The 20,797-nt window shown below is 46.5% G+C and overlaps 1 protein-coding gene across 1 annotated transcript in view; it reads left to right on the forward strand.

The window, feature by feature from the left end:
* CUX2 (cut like homeobox 2) overlaps positions 1–20,797 on the forward strand; it is a 225,555-nt gene that overhangs the window by 133,970 nt on the left and 70,788 nt on the right. Inside the window, exons 2-3 of the mRNA XM_039879446.1 lie at positions 2,428–2,538; positions 6,019–6,066. Coding sequence (XP_039735380.1) covers positions 2,428–2,538; positions 6,019–6,066 — 159 coding nt within the window. The remainder of the gene's footprint in view (positions 1–2,427; positions 2,539–6,018; positions 6,067–20,797) is intronic.

Raw genomic sequence — 20,797 nt, forward strand, 5'->3', positions numbered from 1 at the left:
GAGCTGGGCTTGCGTGAGGCCAAGGCTGGGGCCCTGCTGACATTCCCTGGCCTGATCTCACCTCTGCTCTGTAGTGTGGACACAGCAGACAGATTTGCACCCACCAGCAGCCTGGGAGGTTTGGGTAGAGGGAGCCAGTGTAGCTGCATGGTGTAATTGTCTGGTACCACACATCAGGCGGTTGGACTTGTCCTGCTCTGAGATTTCTTTCAGAGCCTCGGGTGGATGTTTTAAGTGAGGAGTCCGAGGCCAGCTCACACCAAGTATATCGGTTGCTATGGTGCAACAGAGATAAGAACATAGTGTCAGGTACATGATAATCCAAAACCAAATGATGTCAGCTCAAGTCTCAGTTCTAATTGTCCTGCAGCAATGTAAAATCACATCTTTGACTTTAAGATAGACAAGAAAACTAAGAACAACTGTGAGCACTCTGCCACAGCTCATACTGACCACGACACTCCAGTTTCTTCTCTCCTGCCAAGTGAGGTTCTATCCACTTGGCTGTACCACCTGGTTGGTGTTTGTCTACCTTCGATTAGTCCTGTTGCTGCAAATACAGATCTCTCCCCAGTCACTTGATTTTTTTGGTTGTGGTTGCTTGTGGTTTATTTTATTGGAAACTGTGATTATTTTTAAATGATGATAAACCAGAAGTCTCCCTTTTTTCTTCTGTCATCTTAGCAGGCTGTTAGAAACTGTTTATGTTTCTCTCACGACACCTTGTTTTTCACCTGCCTCAAAATTCCACAGGGCATTTGGATCCTAAGCCCCCAAGCCTTGAAGTTGGTGTACCCCCTGCTGTGGCATAGAAATGATTTCAGCACCTTGGAGAGCACCACAGTCCTTGTCTCATTCCGTCCTGTTTTAATCACTACCTTTGTGCCTCGACCTTATCCCTTCTAGTCTGATGATTCTGCAAAGAGGTTAGACATTTCTCCAGAAACAGAAATTTCCTACCCAATTCTCCCAAACACTCCATAGGCAGGGAAACGTATCCCCAGTTTGGGGTAGGCTTTCCAGCCTCTGATGGGTATGAGGTTTGTGGTGCTGTGGTGAACTGCTATTGAGCAGACTTACCGACTCTCAGACATGATATAAGACAATTACCATGCATTTCGTCTCTTAGAGGGAAAAGGATTTGCAGTGGGTTAATAGTACTTTTATTTCATTATCTAATGGTAAAAGTGTTTCATTGTGTGTGCAAGATGAATGCGTATTAGCAATGACAAATGGGGTCTTTCAGCACGGTGCTGGGCCTCATTATACATATGTTAGATTAAAGAGTTCACCCTAGAAATACACTCTCGCATCTGCGTGTGTGTTTTTAATAAATCTGATTGCAGAAATTTATTGCATCACCGGATTTAGGAAATTATAGGGCTTGATTGCTGCAGATATAATCGAGTGATAAATACAGAAATGCTCCTCGAGTTATGGTCCAGAAAAAAAGCCCATCTCGGGATGGTGCAAGAAGGCAGCAGACCACATAAACATAGCATTTCTTGAATTATGCAAATGAAATCCATGACAACTCATGGTGAATTGTACTCCCCTTGTGAAACTACCACCATTAAAGTGAAGAAAGCTACAAGAGGGGTGATCAAATATACATGTACGACCAGCAAATATTGTCTGTGACGTGTGTGAGCAGGAGCATCCTCCCCCGCTTCCAAATCCCTTACTCTTTTTTCCCCTCAATGGTATGTCCTATGAAAACCTGGTCTGACACCTTCATTGCACATAAGCAGGCAAGGCACCTTCTAATCCATTTCTTCTGAATCCAAGAGTCTTCAGTGAAATATTTCTTATACTTGAAGTGAACCTTAAATGATTTACTGCAGGATACACAAAAGGTCAGCTTGCTTCTTATTGGCACCTTCATTTTTCCAAAATCTACTGAAATTAAAAAGCCATCTATATCTTAAAAGGCGTATTTATGAACCTTTAAGTGTAAGTAAGTCATAGTTGGAACAGTTCCCACCTCTGATATATGAAAGCTGTCGACAGCACTTTCTTACACTATAATATGCCCATACAATATGCCACACTTTACTATTTTGACACGGTTTGGAGATGTTTTCTACAGTTACTGACAAGCTTATGCCATCACTCCTTTGGAAATTTAAGAGGTGGGGCAGGGGGTGGGGAAGAGATGAAGAAAACAACTCCACCCAACTTTATGGGAGATTATTGATCTGACCTGACTTCCAACCAGCAAAAAAAAATAAAAAGCTGTCCTGGATTTTTTTTGGTTGCATCCCCAGTTTCGTAAATTATTCATTTGTGCCAGAAGTCAATATTCTGTCTTTTCTCAGCTTTGTAAGTTAAGAAAACTTGTTCGGAATACTGTTTTGTACAATGATTAAAAAAGAAAAGGAGGGGAAAAAATCTTTCTCTCTCTCTTTTTTTTTTTTATTGTTCCAGAAGGAGCTTAATTCCGTCGCTTCTGAGCTGTCTGCACGGCAGGAGGAGAGTGAACATTCTCATAAACATTTAATTGAACTCCGCCGGGAATTTAAGAAAAATGTACCTGAGGTACAGTATATTTGCTGTTATAGAATTAACTCAGTAGGAATGCAGATTTTTCTCTGTTCAAACTATATTTTGAAAACTGTAGACATAAGTGACTAACAAGAAAAGAAGCTAATTAGCCCTAAAGAAAAATTACAGCTTCCAACTTTTCGGGGTTTTTGGTATAGTAGTGCTCAGCTCAGCCCTGCTGTCTAAAGTGAAGGCAGGACGCCTCTCCACCGAAGTCAACTGTAAGACATCTGTTTACTCCCTGCATTCATATCTAAGTCAGATGTTTGGCCTTTATGGCAAAAGTAATTTGTCTAGAGTTCTTGATTTTATTTTACTTTTTCATTGGCGTCTGGGAGATGACAGCTATAGCCACCCCGTTAGGTCCTTTCCTCTATCTCTGAAACTGCCTCATCGCCCCCACACACACACACACCCCCACCCTTACAACTCCAGCCACCAGCTTTGTCTTTCCCAGCTGCCATGAGGGTGGTCCAGATAATGACCAGCCCTAAGCAATGTAAAGGCCCCCCAGGGTAAGAGACTAGAAAGGACTTGTTTCTGTTCTTTACAGTGGTGAATGTGTGAATTCCTTTCTCTCCTCTGAGTCAGTCTGCTGCTCCTTATTCTTTTTTTAATGATAAAGTAAACACAAATAGGAAAAATAAAGCCTTCTGACTCCATATAATGTTGGCAGGAATGTGATACATCAGAGCTGTTGTGGGAAAGAGACCTAGACCATACCCAAAGCCAACTGGTCAGCTTCTCCGGTCAGCAGAGGTTACTTGAGCGCTCTATCCAAACCTGCTGGGGTTGCTTAGATCTTGGAGGAGGGCTGGAGCAGGATCCAGCATTCTGGAGGTATCAGACCTGGAGATGGTGATTCCATTCTGCCTGTCGGAATCATCCAAGGGTCCTGTTGGCATCTTGCTGTTGGAGGAGGAATCCATGGAAAGATGGAGAAGAGGCAGGCCCACCCAGGAATTGGGCCACATGAGCAGAGAAGTTGGTCCCTGAGCTGTGAAATCCTCCTCGCGCAAGTCGTAAATATCTTTGGTTCTTCAAGGCAAGAAAGGGAAGTGAGATCTAGCTAGAACTTGTCCATGGAATAAGCCTGGAAGAAATCTTAGGTTAGGGAGCTGAGGGAGGATGTGCTTAGAGAGGAGGCGAGAATCTCAGCTCTGAGTGTGCTTCACATGTTGCAGCTTCAGAATGGCCAAATCAAGCCTTTGGTTTGACTCCAGGAGCTGAGAATGGTGACACTGAGCAACCTTCCCTTCCCTCCTAGAACAGAGAACAGCTTGGTCTTTAAACTGATTTTTCTGCCCAGAATGAGTACCAGAGCAGAGATGAAAGCACCCTGGATCTTCACAGCCCTCCATCTTGTCCTTCCCCCAGGTCACATGGGAGTCCCCAGGTGAGGAGGGAAATCCAGGCCAGGTTTTAAGCCTCAAATTTGGCTTACATAATTTTAATACTGCATAATTATGCAATTATGTAATTAGGAGGAATAAGTTTCCATTCCTATTATAGTCGTGCCTCTGAAAATTTTCATTTCTGGAACTAGTCTCTCCTGATGGGGCGAGTCATGCCAAGGCTTTATTTAAAAACATCATCTGGCTGGTGCCCAGCTCATGTCCTGCTGATGCCTTCGCTCATCTTTCCCCAAGGGTTAAGCAGACAGGACATTGGCCCAGAGTCCCACCAACCCCCTCCCAGGGAGCCTCAGTTTGAATCCCTGAAACTCACTTGAGTGTGGGGTTGTGAGAAGAGCTCGTCTGGGGAGTCTGGGGAGTCTGTCAACCTTCCAGGCTTATTCTGTGGACAAGATCCCAGCTCTGCCTCTCCGCGCTGCAGGACCTTGAGCAAGTGAGCCCCACTCGGGGCCTGGTCTCCCTTTCGGTACATTCTGGGGACTGGAGGGTCGGTTCTTGAGCCCCTTCTGACACGGATATTTCCTGAACCTGAACCGGAAGTTTCATGCCCAAATATTTTATTTAGTCTGTAAAGTCTTGTAAATTTTACAGGAAGTTGCCACTGTTTAGCATCTCAGAAGATTTTACCCCCAAACCTGGATTTCTGGTATCTTTGAACTATTTGGTAGATCTGACCACATGGGACCTCCATGCCCGCGTGACAGTCACCAGAAAGAGCAGAGCAGCTGCCACCTAGTTAGACTTATGTTCCCCCGAAAGATCTGCCACAGGACCTCCCAGCCTGCCTCCCTTGTGCACTTGCCTTGGCCTCTACCAGCATTTGTTTACAACCTATGACCTAGGTTTTCATGTTTCCTTTTCCACTGCTCAGCCTGCGTGCCTGTGGTTCCTTGTGACTCGATCCACTAGGTTCACTTGCACTCCCTATGTCCCTCCTGAAGATCCCCAGCATATATGTCAGTGGCTCTGAGAAGCCCTGGGAGACACGGTCAGTGAGGAGGGGAACCCAGGATCCAGAAGAGGGATCTTTTCCAGAGCAAAAGCAACACAACCTTATTTTTCTTTTTATCTGAACATATGTATTCTGCCCATCTCTTCCTTTCCTGCTTCTCTCTGCTGCCCCCATACTCTGGAGCCCCCCTCTAGCACTTCCTTTTACAGGGGTTTCTTGTAGGCCATGGCTGACACCAGTTGGGGGAGTCACCAGTGGGTCTCAGAGGAAACTGGAGCATTTAGAATTGGAATCTTGAGACACTTGGTTCTAAAAGCCTCTCTCTTGCATGCTAGGGAGAACTCACGGGAGTCCACCAGGGGAGCCCTTGGGGCTGGGAACCTCAAGGTCACTTGTGAAAGGCAGGAAATTAGGGTCCAGAAATAGGAGGCTCCCTTCTGAAGACAGCCCAGTGCCATAGAGTTCATCAAACATTTACAGAGCTCTTCCTCTGAGATCGGTGCTGAGAGGAGTGACCCAGGCAAGTCCCCAGCAACTGCATATTCTAATACGGAAGGAGAGATGAGTACGGAGTGATGTTAAAATTTTGGGTGGGGAAACAGAGATGGCCATCTGAAGGAGACAGCCCCTAAACCATGCCTAAAGGACAGAAGGTTTTCATGAAGGGACTTTGATAACATGACCCTGGGTGTGGAGAAATAAGGTCACCTCTCCAGTGTCTGCTCCAAAGAGTATCCCCATGATGGACCACCAGTCCCACAGCTACTTTGCATCGAAGGGCATTCCATAATCAAATCCATTTGGGAAATGCTACTTTTTCTGTACCTCTTCCGGAAATCCCCAGTGTGCATTATATTAAATGCTCCAAAAAGTCCTTGATGTTGGGCTTGATATGTCCCCTTGTGGGGGTGTGTGTGGATGTATGTGAATGAGTGTCTGTCTGTGTGTAGACATATACATGAGGAACCCTTACAAAATTCCATTGAGTGCAGGTCCCATGGGACACGTTTGGGAAATGCTGACCTGGGGAACAACAATGAGCTGCACGCGGGGCCATGGGTGTCCTACCTGGCACTGTGGTGAACTCTTCGTTGATCTCTTTTTCAGGAAATCAGAGAGATGGTGGCTCCTGTATTAAAAAGCTTCCAAGCTGAGGTAAGACCCAAAGCCCATGGCACATCCCAAACCCAATTCCCTCTCCTGTCCCACTAGAGCTTCCAGAGGAGGCCAGCAGACTCTGGAGTTTGGGAGAGACATCCCTGCCCCATTCTCTCCAAATCAGCCAGTGTTGTGAGAAGTGTGGGTTCTCTGTTGTGTTGGATGGGATGCCAGCGTCTGAGCCCCAGAAATCTCTCTCCACGTTACCCAGCCTTACACTGGCTCTGTTACATATAATATCTATGACCTTGAACAAACCACCTCACCTTCCAGGCTGGTTTCTCATTTTTGGAGGTTTGTACTCAGTGACATTTGCTCTCCCGTGGCATTCTACTCTGATCATCTAAGGCAGCCTTGCAGATAAGTCCAGACACTTACCAGCCTGTCCTGAAATCTCTACCAACCAAACCTCTGAGTATAAAGTCAACATTGTTCACATTCTTTTCTGCCCACCCATCGGGCCCTACCTAGTTCCTTTGGTAGCAGCAGCGCTGTCCTCAGCCAGTCATTTCTCTTGCCTCCCTGGAGCCTGGGATAGGGATAGACCCCCCTCTTTTTTCTTCTTGGCTTAGCTTTGTGACCAGGACTCTGAGAATATCCACTTGTCTGGTTGTTACAGAAGGTAGGCTAGCAAAAGAATGGAATTCCACCGAGGCAGGGGAGTGGAAGGGAAGCCATTTCTCAAATGTTCCATCTTCAGGGGGCTCTTCCTTCGCAGCCTTCCTCTGGATTCAGGCAGGACCCTGGAAGGATTGGCCCTTCTCAGAGCTTGCTGGCAGAGATACATTTTAAGTCTGTCATCCGCCAAGCGCCACATTACTTTAAATCTGTCTCTTTGGAATCGCATAAGTGCATAAGGCAATATTAAAGTAAACAATAACTGGATTTACACAAATGTCGCTGATTTCCATATTTTTCATCCCTTCATTTTATTACTGAGTTGACTGATGTGCTTATTTATTTATAGGGCCATTCAATATTGATTCATTTGGTTGTGAGGTGCCTGAGCTAAAAGGAAAAGAAAAAAAAGAAAGACCAATAATGTTGGAAATGTGTTGTCATAACTGTGTTTTTTTAAAAAAGAGGTCCCCATCTGCCAAGTCCTGGTCCTGTGAGGGGCACCCAGCACACAAGCCCTCTCAAGCAGCTGGTCCTTCTGCCCAACCCAGAGACAGACATTGAGCTTTTTGTACAGAGTGTCACTTTCTCCGCTGTTCCATTGCTTGGTTTGCGTGGTAGAGCTTTTCTTAACCACTCAGAGCCTCTGTTTCCCTATCTGTTAGATGGGAATAAAGACACTACAGATCTCTTCATGTTGTTTTAAGGGTGAACTGAGATGTAATGCAGAGAAGGGGTTAAATGTAATGCCTGGCACAGAGAGCGCTTCTAGGGAGTGAAGAGCAGACTCAAGTCCACCTGGGTTTGCATCCTGCCTCTGCCAGTTACGAGCTCTTTGACCTTAGGGAATTTACTTGACCTATCTGTGCCTCTGTTTCAAAATCTGTAAAATTGGATAATAATTACACCTGTGCCATAAGGTTGTGATTGAGGAAGTGCTTAGAACGTTGCGTTGCCTGTAAGGAGTCTTGGTTATTTTGTTATTCCTATTATCATGACTTCCAGTATAGGTTTATTTGGCCTTTACTGTGTCAGAATTGGAATCTGCCTCTTTCTTAGATCTTCAGGGCTTTTTATCCAAAAGAAGGAGCCTTTCTGTCACTATAGGAAAAAGGCATGACGCATGTCATCTTTTCAGTAGGAGAAAGAGTTAAACATAAGATTTGGGTGATGATCCAGAGAAGACTCAAGTGCGGGGTGGTGGGAAGCACACGCAGACAGGTCTGCCCTGAGTCTCAGCCCTGCTGCTTACACCAGCTGTGTGGCCTGGGGAAGTGCCTTAACCTGTCAGAGCTACAGCTTTCCTCCTCTGACAAATGTGGCCAACAGTAAGGATTTAAAGAAGTAAGTCGTGTGGAGACAGTTGACAGGGTGTCCGGCACACAGTTGGTGCTCAGTAAGTGTAGCGGGTGAGAAAGTCTAAGGGGGCCAGAAGGAGAGACAAAGCTGAACTCTCGTTACCAAACTCATGCAGCATGTTAAATAGACACTGTTTAAAAAGCCGGGGATCTTCAAAGAACTTCGTTAATTTTCGTAAGAGGGCTCTCCATTGTCCCTTTAATGTACCAAAAAGACTACATTTGTCTGGAGTTTTATTCCCGAAACTCCTGCTTTCGTCATGATCTATCGACTAATCCATTGCAGCAGCCATGTCCCTCCCCGCGCCTCGGGGGAGACACGCCGCCAGAGAAAGGTGTTAATAAAAAGCATCTTCTTCACCCAGAGCAAACTGCACACACACAGGCCGTTCATAATCCAAATTTGATTTTCATTTTAATTTTTTTAATGAGTGTTCATCCTTTATGCTGCTTCCCTCTCACGATCTACTAGGCTCTGGGCTCAGGGCTGAGGATTCCCCAGTGGGCATTAATCACCTCCCAGGAATATTCCCTGAGGCAAACACCTTCCTGAGTCACATAAACTAGCCCATAAAACGCCAGGGCTGAATATCATACCGTCTTTCCTTCTTCCCCAGGGCGGGCCTCTTGTTGAAATATAACATGTTCAGGTTCGTCCCTTAATTTCACTCTGCCAGCCGCGGTGTATACAGAATCTAGGCATCCTTTTTATCTTTTCATACTATATATGAGAGTGGGTCTTTTCTTTCTATTCTTTTCTTTCCTTTTGTGTGTGTGTGTGTGTGTGTGTGTGTGTGTGTGTGCGCGCGCGCGCGCGCCTACCCGTGCTGGTGGGAGGGGGGCAGAGAGGAAGTGAATTTGCCCTGCTGTGAATCAAGGAAGCTTTTCCTCTCCGCCTTGATTGCTTAAAGGACAGCCTTGATTCCCCCTGCTCAGGGAAACAAAGAAGCCAGTGAAGGTGGCTTAATGGAGACAGCTTGAAATGGCCAAAGTTTGAATATCCTTGCTCGCAGAGAAAAGAGCAAGACGAAAGCCCCGCTAATTACAAAAGTTGCTTTATGAAAGATAATTCAAAGCAATAATTTAGCAAACATAATCAAGTCGCACAGATGGGGTTGTTGATGGATGGATTGCAACATGCAATTAGCAGTTCTCGCAGTTACATATCATTAACCCTCCGAGCACAAAAATTATTTTCTCATTATTAGTTGAAAAGGTAAAATTAAGCTGACTAGACAGTAAAGGAACAAACTACAATTAATTACCTTCATTTATTACAGTCATTATTTTAAACTTATTTTTACTTGGAGAGAGAGATGAAAACATCTAAATTAAAAGTTTTGTTATGCTAAACCAGAGGTGAAACTTTTCTGAGGATTGTGTGCACTGGCCCAGGCAGGAAGAAGGCAGGGCCACTGCTGGGTATTTTTCTGTGCTTCCTTCTCTCACCGTGAAGGGAGTGTGGCCTGCAGATGGCAAGCCCTTTTGGTTGAATTGAAACAGATGCATTCACCTGGGCCTGATAGAAACACAGCAGTTTGGGAACATAGGGGACTGACGTGGCCTCTGACGCCCAGGGAAGGCAGGAGAGTGTGATGGTCAGAGAACCAGGGTCTGAGACCCACCTTAACACTGCTTATGTGACTTTGGCAAGTGACTTCATATCTCTGAGCCACTGTTCATGTCTGTAAATTGTGACAGCTTATAGGATAGCATGAGGGTCAGTGAAATCCTCTTCCAAGTCACCGGCAAGTCATTTGTTCTCATCGTCGTGGGTGCGTTCTGTCACATGAGTCTGAGATGTTCTCTCCATGCCCTCTCAGGGTCAGAAGGATCTTTGTGGCATGACCACCTTCTTAGAGCTTAGAGAGGAGACCAAGATGCCTACTTACCAAGAGATGTGTTCATCATCAGTTGAGTCCCTGCAATCATTTATTCATTCAGCAAACGTTTATGGAGACCCTACTGCATACCACGTGGTGTTCTAAGTGCTAGGCCTAGTGAAAGTCACAATCTGTTGCCAAATTGACCCCTCTTTGTGTAGGAGAGGGCAAGCCTTCGTACTACACCCAGAAGGACCACCCTTCTACTTGGCACCTTGCAAGTCCACTCAGCAAATACTTGTGGAGCACCTGCTGTGTGCTAGGCTCCAGGTTGAAGGCTGTGACAGGTCAGAAGGTAGTAAGACACCGCTCCTGCCCTTCAGGAGTATCCCTGGAGGCCAGTCCCAGTGACTGAAACTACTTCCAGGAGTCATGTGGAGAGCTTCCTCCCAGAGGTTCAATTCACACCCATCCCCATGGTGGCTGCACAACACCCCACCCCATGGAGCTTCAGTTCACACCCACCCCCATGGTGGCTGCACAACACCCCACCCCATGCACGTCTGCATTGAGTCCTGACATGCCCCTATCGAGAGAGATGGAGCCTGTGTCTCTATCTTTTGAATCTGGCCTGAGTCTGCTTTGACCAATAGAATGGGATGGAAACAACCCCATGCCAGTACCAAGTAGAGGCCCTAGCTGCCTGGCAGTCATGCTGCCGCCCTGTGGGTAGCAAAGCATGACGTGCCCACCGGCTTAACAGCTCCCAGCCTTGGTGGATGTCTGTTGGATGAGCGAATGACTCAGTCAGTCAATCAGCAAATAGATATGTATAACTCTAGTCAGTCACTTACCCTCTACTATGCCATCTGTAAAGTGGGGTGAAGAAACCTAGCCAGTCTGATTCACATGGGTTTTAAGGGTACCACCCTTGTTGAAGCTGTAAGGCATCATGGCCTGCTGTGATCTGGGGTACCCCAGACCCTTCCCTGCAGACCTCACCGGCCAAAGGTGCTGAACTCAGCCTACCCTGAGTCCCTCTCACTTGCCATGGGCAGAGAGCTGTACATTCCCTTCTTTTGACCCATCCGCCTGCCAGCATCCTGGTGGTTGATCAGATCCTGGCCAGACCAACACGAAAGAAGAAGAGAGAGCAAAGGCCAGGGCACCCACATTCCACCTCCTGATTTGAGCATCACAGGACCCAGTCGTTTTTTGTTGTCAGTTAATAAGTAGTCGGGCTTGGCACTGGAGGCGGGCCCTGCCTCTGGGAGAGAAGTCTCCTGAAGTGATTTTTATTGCGTGCCTACTTTGTGCTACATACTTTCTACTGGTAATTTCATGTGTTCTCATGATATTTCTATCAGAGAGTAGTTCTATGATTATCCACTTTCTACAGATGAAGAAACTGAGGCTCAAGGAGATAACCGACATCTACCCATTGTCCAAGTCTGTACCTGAGGCAGGGCAGGAACTAAGGGGGCATAAGAATTCAGGCAGGAGTTGGGGGGTGGCGTTGGATGGAGAAAGCCCTAAGGCTGGTAGGTCCCTCCGTCATCTGGCCCCTGCCTGCCTCTACCCTTGGCCAGATGGCCCAGCTCATTCACACCTCAGCGTGTTTGCACTTGCTGTTCTCTCTGCCTGGAATGCCCTCCCTACACCATCTCTTTTGCCCAATTAACGCTTTTCAAAGGTCAGATACTCAGGGAGTAAGGAAGCTCCTCCCTGAAAGACCCAACCCCCTGGTCAGGCTTTGAGCTCTCCCTGCCCCCTACCACCGCATGGCCCCTATGTTTATCCAGTGTGGCACTTAGCATTAGTCATCTTTATGCACTAGATCTTTCAGGGCATTGGGGCCACTTTAAGGGCTTTGGCTGTGACTCTGAATGAGGTGGGAGCCATGGGAGACTTCAAAATAGAGGAGGAACCAGCTCTGATTCCGGTTTTAGCAGGATCCCTCTAGCTGCTAATCAGATGGCATGGTGAAGTACAGGGAGCAAAGATGACTGAAAGGAGGAGACTGTACCCCTGTACCTCCTCCTTGACCCCCACACCCCCACCCGAGCCCCTGCTCACTGCCCACATCCAGGACCTAGAGCCTGAAGTCATCTTCTTTCCCCCACCGTCTGTCCCATCTCCAGACACTAAAGACTCCCTGCTTTTCCTTCTCAGGCAGTTGCGGGTGGGAAAGGGATCCTAACCCGGACAAGATCTCCAAGGGGTCAGTTCATGTTCCTGCAGCTGAGCTGCCTCAGAAGGGCACGGAGGTTGTCCTCACAGTCCAGATCACTGGAGACGGGCATGTCCCTTCTGGCCTGGGCCCCAAGTCCCTCACCGAGCCCTGCATGCCATGTCCTGATTTGGTCCCTGTGTTCCTCTCCTACCCTATATCTGCCTGCAGGATTCCTGTACTTCCCTATGAGCTGCAGTTTAATTATAGCCGTTTTTGTTTTTGTTTCTGTTTTTGTTTTTTGCCTTTTATCATTATTTGCTCTTCGATGTCATAATTCTCTCGTTCCCCAAACTACCTTTTTTTTTTGTCGCTGCCAGCACTGGCATGACCATTCTTTTGTAAGTGGGGTCCCCTTGGGGCCACAACAGACATTAGATATGTGTAGTCCTACCACCTGGCAAGGCTGGGGAGAAGTGGCCTCGCTGCCCAGTGGGACCCACCAAGGAAGATGAGCAGTGAGGGTAAGAGTGGGCTCCAGAGCCGACTGGCAGAGGCTTGCATCCTAGCTCATCCAGTTCCTGTTTGTTCGACCCTGAGCAAGTCATTCAACCTCTCTGGGCCTCGGTTTCCTTGACCTTTTTAATTAACATACAACGTTTAATTAACATACAACGTTATATTAGTTTTTGGTGTACAACATAACGATTCAATACTTGTATATGTTGCAGAGTGATCATCACAGTAAGTTTAGTTAACATCCTCCTTGGCTTTTAAATGGAGAAATGGAGATAATAATAGTATCCATCTCATAGACTCGATGTGAAAGTTAAATGGGTCAGTACTTGAAAAGCCCCCAGAACAAAGCTGAGCATGTAGAGAGCACTCCTTGAACTTCAGGTAGCATGCTAGCAGACGAACTGAGACTTGCCTCGTCACATTGGTTCCTCACAAAAGCCCCATGAGGAGGCTTCTGCTCTCCCCCATTTCTCAGGTGAGGTAACCGAGGCTCAGCACCCAGCAGACGATGGCGAGTGGTAACGCGGGCTGGGTCACCAGCCAGCAACATTTGTGGAGCATTCAGCATTGCCTCTCATGTATCACCACCTTTCAGCAACACAGCGAGGGAGGTGCTGCTGGTATCATCTTTTACAGGTGAGAAACCAGGTGCTCAGAGAGGCAAAGTCGCTTACTCAAGCACACACAGCTCTTCACCAGCAGAGGAGATGATGAAAGAGGCAAACTTCAGCTTGGAGGGCTGAACAGAGCCTCTCAAAGGGCCTGGGGGATACGAGAGGAGCTGAGGATGTATATCCTAGATTCAGGGCCTGAATCGGACACTTGCAGGTGGTTAGAGCTGGGGAGGATCTCATTGCTCAGCCAAACCTGTGCCTTTCAGATGTATCGTTGCCGAGCTTTTTCAAGCAGAACCTGCCAGGGAAGCCTACCCCTTACAGGGAGCTGGGATTCAAACGCAGGTCTGTGCACCCAGCCCAGGACTTGGCCTATAGTAAGTGCTCAATAAACAGGGAGTCACTTGCAGCTTAAGTCAGATACAGTGAGGACTTCTGCCCTCCTTACTTCCTCCGGCTCGCACATGTACACACACACTCTCTACACCCTCCCTTCTGATGACTTAATAACATCAAGGGTGCAGGTCTCCTTGGCTCTCATAACCGAGTCTTGCCCCTCTGGCTTTACCTTGCCCAGCTTGGGGTAAAACTTCTAATGAGCTGAACATCCTTCTGAATTTAATATTAAAGAACCCACCAAAGCATCATTGAAACTGTCACACCATATTACAACCAAATTAAGAACCAGCAGCAATCCTCTTTCATTCCATATCATATGCCTTATAAAGTAAATTATTAATGCTTTTTCCCCCCAGTTAAGCAGTTATTTGCAGTTGTTCCGGGTATTTCTCATTAGAAATAACATCATCTAAAGAACGATATTGATTGATTTTTTTAATCTTGGAATCATGGACGTGAACCACATATTTATATGACATTCCCTTTAACTAGAATTCTCATGCTTTATTTTTATATTATTGATCTTTTTGACACGAATTGCTTTTTGGCCTTGTGCGAACGTTGTAAGCTTTCCGCCTGCAGAGGAATGGGCCAGCGTCTGGGCCGAGCTGGGAAGAGTGATCACTCCAGCGTCGTGGCGGTAACATTCCCGCACATTTAACAACAATTAGTCTATGCTGACGCCATGGCCGGCTTTCGCGTATGAAAATTTACAAGCCTTTTAATGGACTGCATTGTGGAAGGCCATGTGGGGCCAGTCGGTGAGGAGATGAGGCCGCAGGGAGCGCATCCATCTCGTGGTGCTGTCGGCCGAGCGTCTCAGTACTCATGTCTGCCTGGGGGCTGGGCGAGCAGAGCAGAAGCTAGTGCAGCAGCCATGCCAGTGTCATGGGACATGTGGCCATTCACACAGTCACTCATGCATTCATTCATCGATGTTTATTGAGCGCCTATGTGCCAGGCGTGGTGCTAGGTGCTGGAGCTGAGGTGGTAAATATTTACTTGTGTTTGAGAAATAGTTGAGCACCTACTGTGTGCCAAGAACTGTGCTAAATGTTGAGAAAGTAAGAAGGTGAACACAATTATTCATTCGGCACTTGCAGTGGAGCAGAAATTACAAAAGCCTTCATTCGCACAGACCAGGGTTCATATCCCGGCTCTGTCCTTTGCCGGGGTTCTCAGTGAACCTCGTCTCCCTGGGTATAAAATGGGGACGTTAACAGTCCCTACCACCTAGGTGGCTGGAGAATTCACACAGGTAAAGAGCTTGATGCAACGTAAGCCTCCCAGAGACAGAGCCATAGGATCATGATTATTTAACGTTGTCACCCCTTCCCCTTCAACCAGTTCCCCTGGAACACATGTGCACACCCCTGCTTCCCTTCTCAGTTCCACTGAGACCTTCACTCTGCAGCAGACATTTATTTGGTACTTGCTGAATACCAGAGTAAGTACCAGCCTCCAGGGATGTGGCAGTGAGCAGCCCCAGATCCTGTTCCTGTCCTCCTGGTACTCAGAGCCTAGGGGACACACTCCTGTCAGTGACAATGCCAATCATGGTTATGATTAAGATTCATGTGGCCAGGATATGGGATGGGAGGGATAAAACCAGCCCACATTCCTTCATTTAGAAACTATTTATTGAGCCTCTACTACGCAGACCCTGTGCAGGGCCCTGGGGACATAATAGGGAACAGGTCAGACATGACCCTGTCCCTGGGGAGCTAACCATACAATGAGGGATGTGCACATGTGCATCATGCCTATAAATTATTTGAAAGGCAGTATCGTTCAGTAGTCAGGAACACAATTTTGGAATCAAACTGCCTGAGTTCAAATCCTGGCTTTGCTACTGAGACAAGTTGTTTTTCTGCTCTGTGCCTTGAGTTCTTAATTTGTAAAATTGGAATCGTAATAGCTCCTACCTTATAATGTGAATATGAGGATTAAATGAGGTAATAGAGGTAAAGGCTTAAAAATGACGTCTGACGCAAAGAGAGCTTAGATCAGTGTCAGAGGCTACAATTATCCTGATTATTATGATGATTATGGTTAGGAAGTCATCCCACGGTATATTAACTAATCATGGTTGTGCCGAATGCTGCCAACGCGAAATGCAGTTGCACCCAGAAAGACTCCACACTTGCCTTCTCTTGACCTAACTCAGAGGCAGAGGACTGGACTGCGTGATCCCCTCAGGTCATTGCCAGGGTGGGAGCCCTGGAGTGCCGTCCCCAAGTTTAGGTAATGGAGAAGGAACCTTCCTGGATGTGGGTGTCCTCTGTGAGGTGGCCCCTGCAAGAGGCCCTCGGCCATCCAGTATCACAGTCAAACCCTCCCCATGACCTGAGCAGCAGGAATGAGGCCCAGAGAGGGTGAGAAACCTACCTAGGGTCACACAGACAGGAGAAGGAAGGGCCCAGATGCTGTTTCAGGTCCACATAATCCCCAAACCCAGAGTGGCCCCAGTCAGGCAGCAAAGGAACTGGATTTGTAGTCTTGGAAAACCAGGTCCAAACCCCACCATCACTCCCTAGCTGTGTGACCTTAGGCAAGTCACCTCACCTCTACCCTCCGCCTCCTTTCCTGTAAAATGGGTTCTTATAACATCCACTTTATTTATCTCAGGGGCCAGGGAGCCCATGTGATTACCTGGCTGAAAGGAATTTGCAAACTAAAGTAGGACTCAAAGGTGAATTCCAAAATATGGCCCACGGGCCAGCAGCATCCGTATCATAGTTCAGTAAAAATGCAATTTTGCCTCCTACCCCCATCCTGCAGATCTCCTGAATCAGAATCTGCAGTTTAACAGAGTCCCCTCATTTAGGTCCCCCAGTGATTGGGTTATTCATGTGCCTATCGAGGTTTTAGACTCTCTACTTTAGAAAAGCCTGCTGGCTCTCCATCCCGGCCACTCATTGGAATCTACTGAGGACTTTACAAACAATACTGAGTCCTGGTCCCACCCCAGAATGGCTGACCTTCTTAGCCTGGTGTGGGGCATCAGGATTTTATAAGCTTGTGCTGGTGACTCTGATGTTTGAGACTCTCTGCCCTAGAAGCTCGCCATGTAGTAGAGGAGACAGATACACAGAAATAACCAGTGTGGCACTGGTAAATGTTGAACATCTGGCTGGGGAAGCCCTGATTTGTAGCATCTGCCATTTTCCATGGTGTAAATACTTCCACCATGGCCAAGTCAAGCTGCCAACATGGAGTTAAGAAGAACTGTGCGGTAGTAGCATCTCATATTTAGTATTTCCGTCATACTGATACGATAGATGTAAATATTCTCAAAGCGCAGACAATAGTAAAATGTAATCCAGTAGTTAGGAAGTGATGAGTACTGAGTATGTATTTCTCTTTTTTTTTTTTTCAATTTTTGTGGTAAAATACACAACCTAAAATTCACCATTTGACCATTTGTAAGTGTACGTTTCAGTGGCATTAAGTACATTCGTATTGTTGTGCAGCTGTCACCACCATCCATCTCCAGAACTTTTTTCATCTTCCCAAACTCAAACTCTGTGCCCATTAAACGCTAATTTACCATCCCTGGCAACCACTATTCTACTTTCTGTCTCTATGATTTTGACTACTCTAAGTACTTCATATAAGTGGAATCATACAGTAGTTGTCTTTTTGTGACTGGCTAATTTCACTCAGCATAACGTCCTCTAGATTCATCCATGTTGTAGGTACCATTATTTTTTAATATAATTTATTTATTATAATTATAGGTTTATATAACTTAATGTTTAATATTGGTCATGTTTAACAACCAGCTGCAAAATTCCTGAAAATGTGGCAGTCAGCTTTTGCAGGCTGCTTAAGGCCAGCCCCCAGCATACCACTGGAAGTAATCCTTGCACTAGGTGAGAACAAAGCTGCAAATGGCAGACTTTAGGACAGGAGTCAGCAAACTGTGATCCTCGGGCCAAAGTCTGTTTTTATAAATAAAGTTTTATTGGAATACAGCTATGCTCATTCATTTATGTGTTGCTTATGGCTGCTTTCCCATCGCAGCAGCAGAGCTGAGAAGTTGCAACAGAACCTTTATGGCCTGCAAAATAATACCTAGCCCTTTATAGGAAAGGTTTGCTGACTCCTGCTTTTAGGTGCGCAGGCAGAGATTGAATTGACTTAGGCATTCATTTATTCATTCATTCATTTACTCAACAAATACAGAGCACCTTCTGTGTGCCAGGCACTGTTCTAGGCACAGGCGCAAATAAAGCCTGTTCCCTTCTTGAACTGACCTTTTAGGGGAAGACAGATATAATTCAGACACTCGCATAAGTACATATATAATTACCATCTATAGCAAGAGCTGTGACAGGGAGCTGCATGAGGCTATGAGAGCATCCTGGATGTCAGAGAAGGCTTCCAGGAGGAAGTGACCTGTGACCTGATGCAAGAATAGGAACATTTTAGCCACAGGAAGGGCAGAATGGCATGCCAGGTGAAACAGCATGTGCAAATGGCCTAAGGCAGGAGGGAAGATGGGAATTGCAGCTGCTGAAAGCCAAGGAAAGGTAGCTGGAATCCCCTGACCTTCATCTGTACCCCAGTCTCTAGCCCCCCAAGATCTATTCTGCCAAACACAGCATCACCTTGAGCCAGGCTCAACCTGGCAAACTGGCCCCCATTGCCTCCCACTCTCAAAGGCCACCTCCTAGATTCCTTCCACCCTCCCCCTGGCCCTGGAGCCCACGCTGCAACAAAGGTCTCTTATTTATTTCCTCTCTGAGATTTGTAAATTCCAGCCCTGTAATAAAATTATTCCCAGCACAAGCACAAAATAATAACACTTAATTAAAATACATAAAACCAAGTATTAGTGGGGACAAGTAAAGATTAAGATCAGCCAAGTCCTGTGTCCCAGAACCACGCGCAGGCCCTGCTCTGAGATCCAGAGACTGAAACAGGAGGCGGGGCCAGGGTACAAGGGTGAGTTTCCATATCTTGAGCACCTACTGGGTGCCACACTCAGGGCTGGTTATCTGACATTGGGAATGTTGGGGAACGTTCTAGAGAATTTTAAGACGTGCTTGTGTTTCTTTTATAAAGAAGAAACAGACTCAGGTTGAGACATCAAGATCACATAACTAAGAAGTAGAAGAGCTTCGAAGGGATTCGAACAGCGTGCGTGTGCATTAGTCATAGCAGCTTGTTTCTGTAGCAACAACACTGAACACAACTGGAGATTATTTCTTACTCTCATCACAGTCTAGTGCTGGTTGATGGGGAGAGGAGGGCTGTGTTCCACACAATCATTCAGGGATCCAGGCGTCTCCTGTCTTCTGGCTGTGCTCTTCACTGCATCCCAGAGTCCCCTCATTTAGTCGGTATGTAGGGAAAGAGAAAATCGTAAACATGGTGGATCTCATGGGAGTTTCTCAAGAGCCAGACTGGAAATGGCCACATCGTTTCTGCCCATGTTCTCGTGGCCAAAACTCAGTTACAAGGCCATGTTCAATTTCAAAGGAGGCTGAGAATATAGCCTAACATCGTGTACCCAAGAGGGGAGTAATAATCAGGGTTATCTGCTGCACTGTGGTCTCCAACGGATGAAGCACCTACCTCATTAGCTATAAGGGACTAGGACGGAGCTGGCTCATAGAGCCTTTCACACAGTAGCATCAGTACATTTTGGACAGGTGAACAGAGAGTGGAATTCAAGGGTCCTTCCAAGTCCAGGGGGCAGCAAAGCAAGGATTTTTAACAATAAAGCAAGTGTTCTAAAGTTCCTACTGTGCACTCTGCTTTGCACTGTACTGGCTAAGAGAAAAGATTACCTCTGTCCAACAGGAAGGCCAAGCCACTCACTGGGAGCCCACACCCACTGTCCGCTAAGAAGAAAAAGCAAATGTGAAATAGGAGCAAAATGTCCCAGGTGTGCTAAGAAGAAAATGATTACTCTGTAAGCAGGCAATCAGGGAAGACTTCCCAGTGGAGATGAAGTCCCAGCTCAGATTAGGAAGACTTGGGTGGGAGGGAACATGGAGAATGAGGTGTGGTGATAGGAGCACAGGCCTTGGTGTCAAGCAAACCCGGGTTCAAGCCCTAGTTTGACCAATGGGTGAGTGATTTTGAGCTTCAGTTTCCTCATCCATAAAGTGGTACCTAGTGTACAGGTTTGCCACGAGGATTAAATGAAGTAGGCGTGTGTATAGAGTGCTCAACACAATGCAGAGCACACAGAAAGCTTAAATGAAAAATAATTCTTCAATGGTTTTATGAGTGGTGCCACTAAGCCTATCTGGAGCTATACTCTGTGGGGGGAGTTAGGAGAAGACAAGGCCAGGAAACACATCTGGGCAGCACAGAGGGGTCCTGAACGCCGAGTTAAGTCTGTGCTTTATCTTGTGGGCAGAGGAGTCTTTCGATGTGTGAGGACAGCATGACCAGGAGCCTGTTCTGGAAAGACCCCTCTGGAGGTGTGTGGGATGGAAAGGGGGTTGACTCAGCATTTGGAACACTTGAGATTTGCAGCCGTGGTGTCCTGGCCTGAGGCAGGGGCAGAGGAGTGGCAAAGAGGGAGCATTTTGTAGACTGTTATGTTCCTGGGTCGTACACGATGCCTGACACACAATGGGTGCTGAATAAATATTTATTAAATGAATGTCGAGATGGTAATCTCGGCAAACTTTTCTATGACTCTTGCTGTGTTCTATTCTGAGCACTTTACAGATACCAGGTCATTATGCCCCATGACCCTCCTGTAAGGTAGATATTGTTATTATCAACATTTTATAAATAAGAAGAATGAGACACAGAGAGGTTAGGTAACTTGCCCAAAGTCACACAACTAGTAAGTGGCAGAGACAAGATTTAAACCCAGGCAGCCTGGCTCCATATTCCTTGCCCTTAACCATTACTTATTGAGTGCCCTAGGTTTCATGACAGGAATGTGACAGGAATCCCACTCAGTTCCAGAGAGGTAGCTGTTTACAGGTACAGACACGCAAGCTCAGAGATGCCCAGATGCTGAGCAAGGTCACACAGCCATTTGGCAGTGGAACACCTCTGCATTCCAGGCTTTCATGCTTCCTGCTACACTGTCCATGGGGTAGGGACACTCTGACAATTTAACCAGTCAATTATAATAATATTTTTCTCTAGGAATGTTTAAAAGAAAAAAAAGTTGGCTTGCTAAGGTATAATCATGGCTCAGAGGCCAACCTGACATTAGTTATTAATTAGACCATTATGCATTCCACAGTG

The sequence above is a fragment of the Pteropus medius genome, unplaced genomic scaffold, assembly GCF_902729225.1.
Source record: "Pteropus medius unplaced genomic scaffold, Ma_sr-lr_union100, whole genome shotgun sequence".
NCBI classification, from domain to species: Eukaryota; Metazoa; Chordata; class Mammalia; order Chiroptera; family Pteropodidae; genus Pteropus; species Pteropus medius.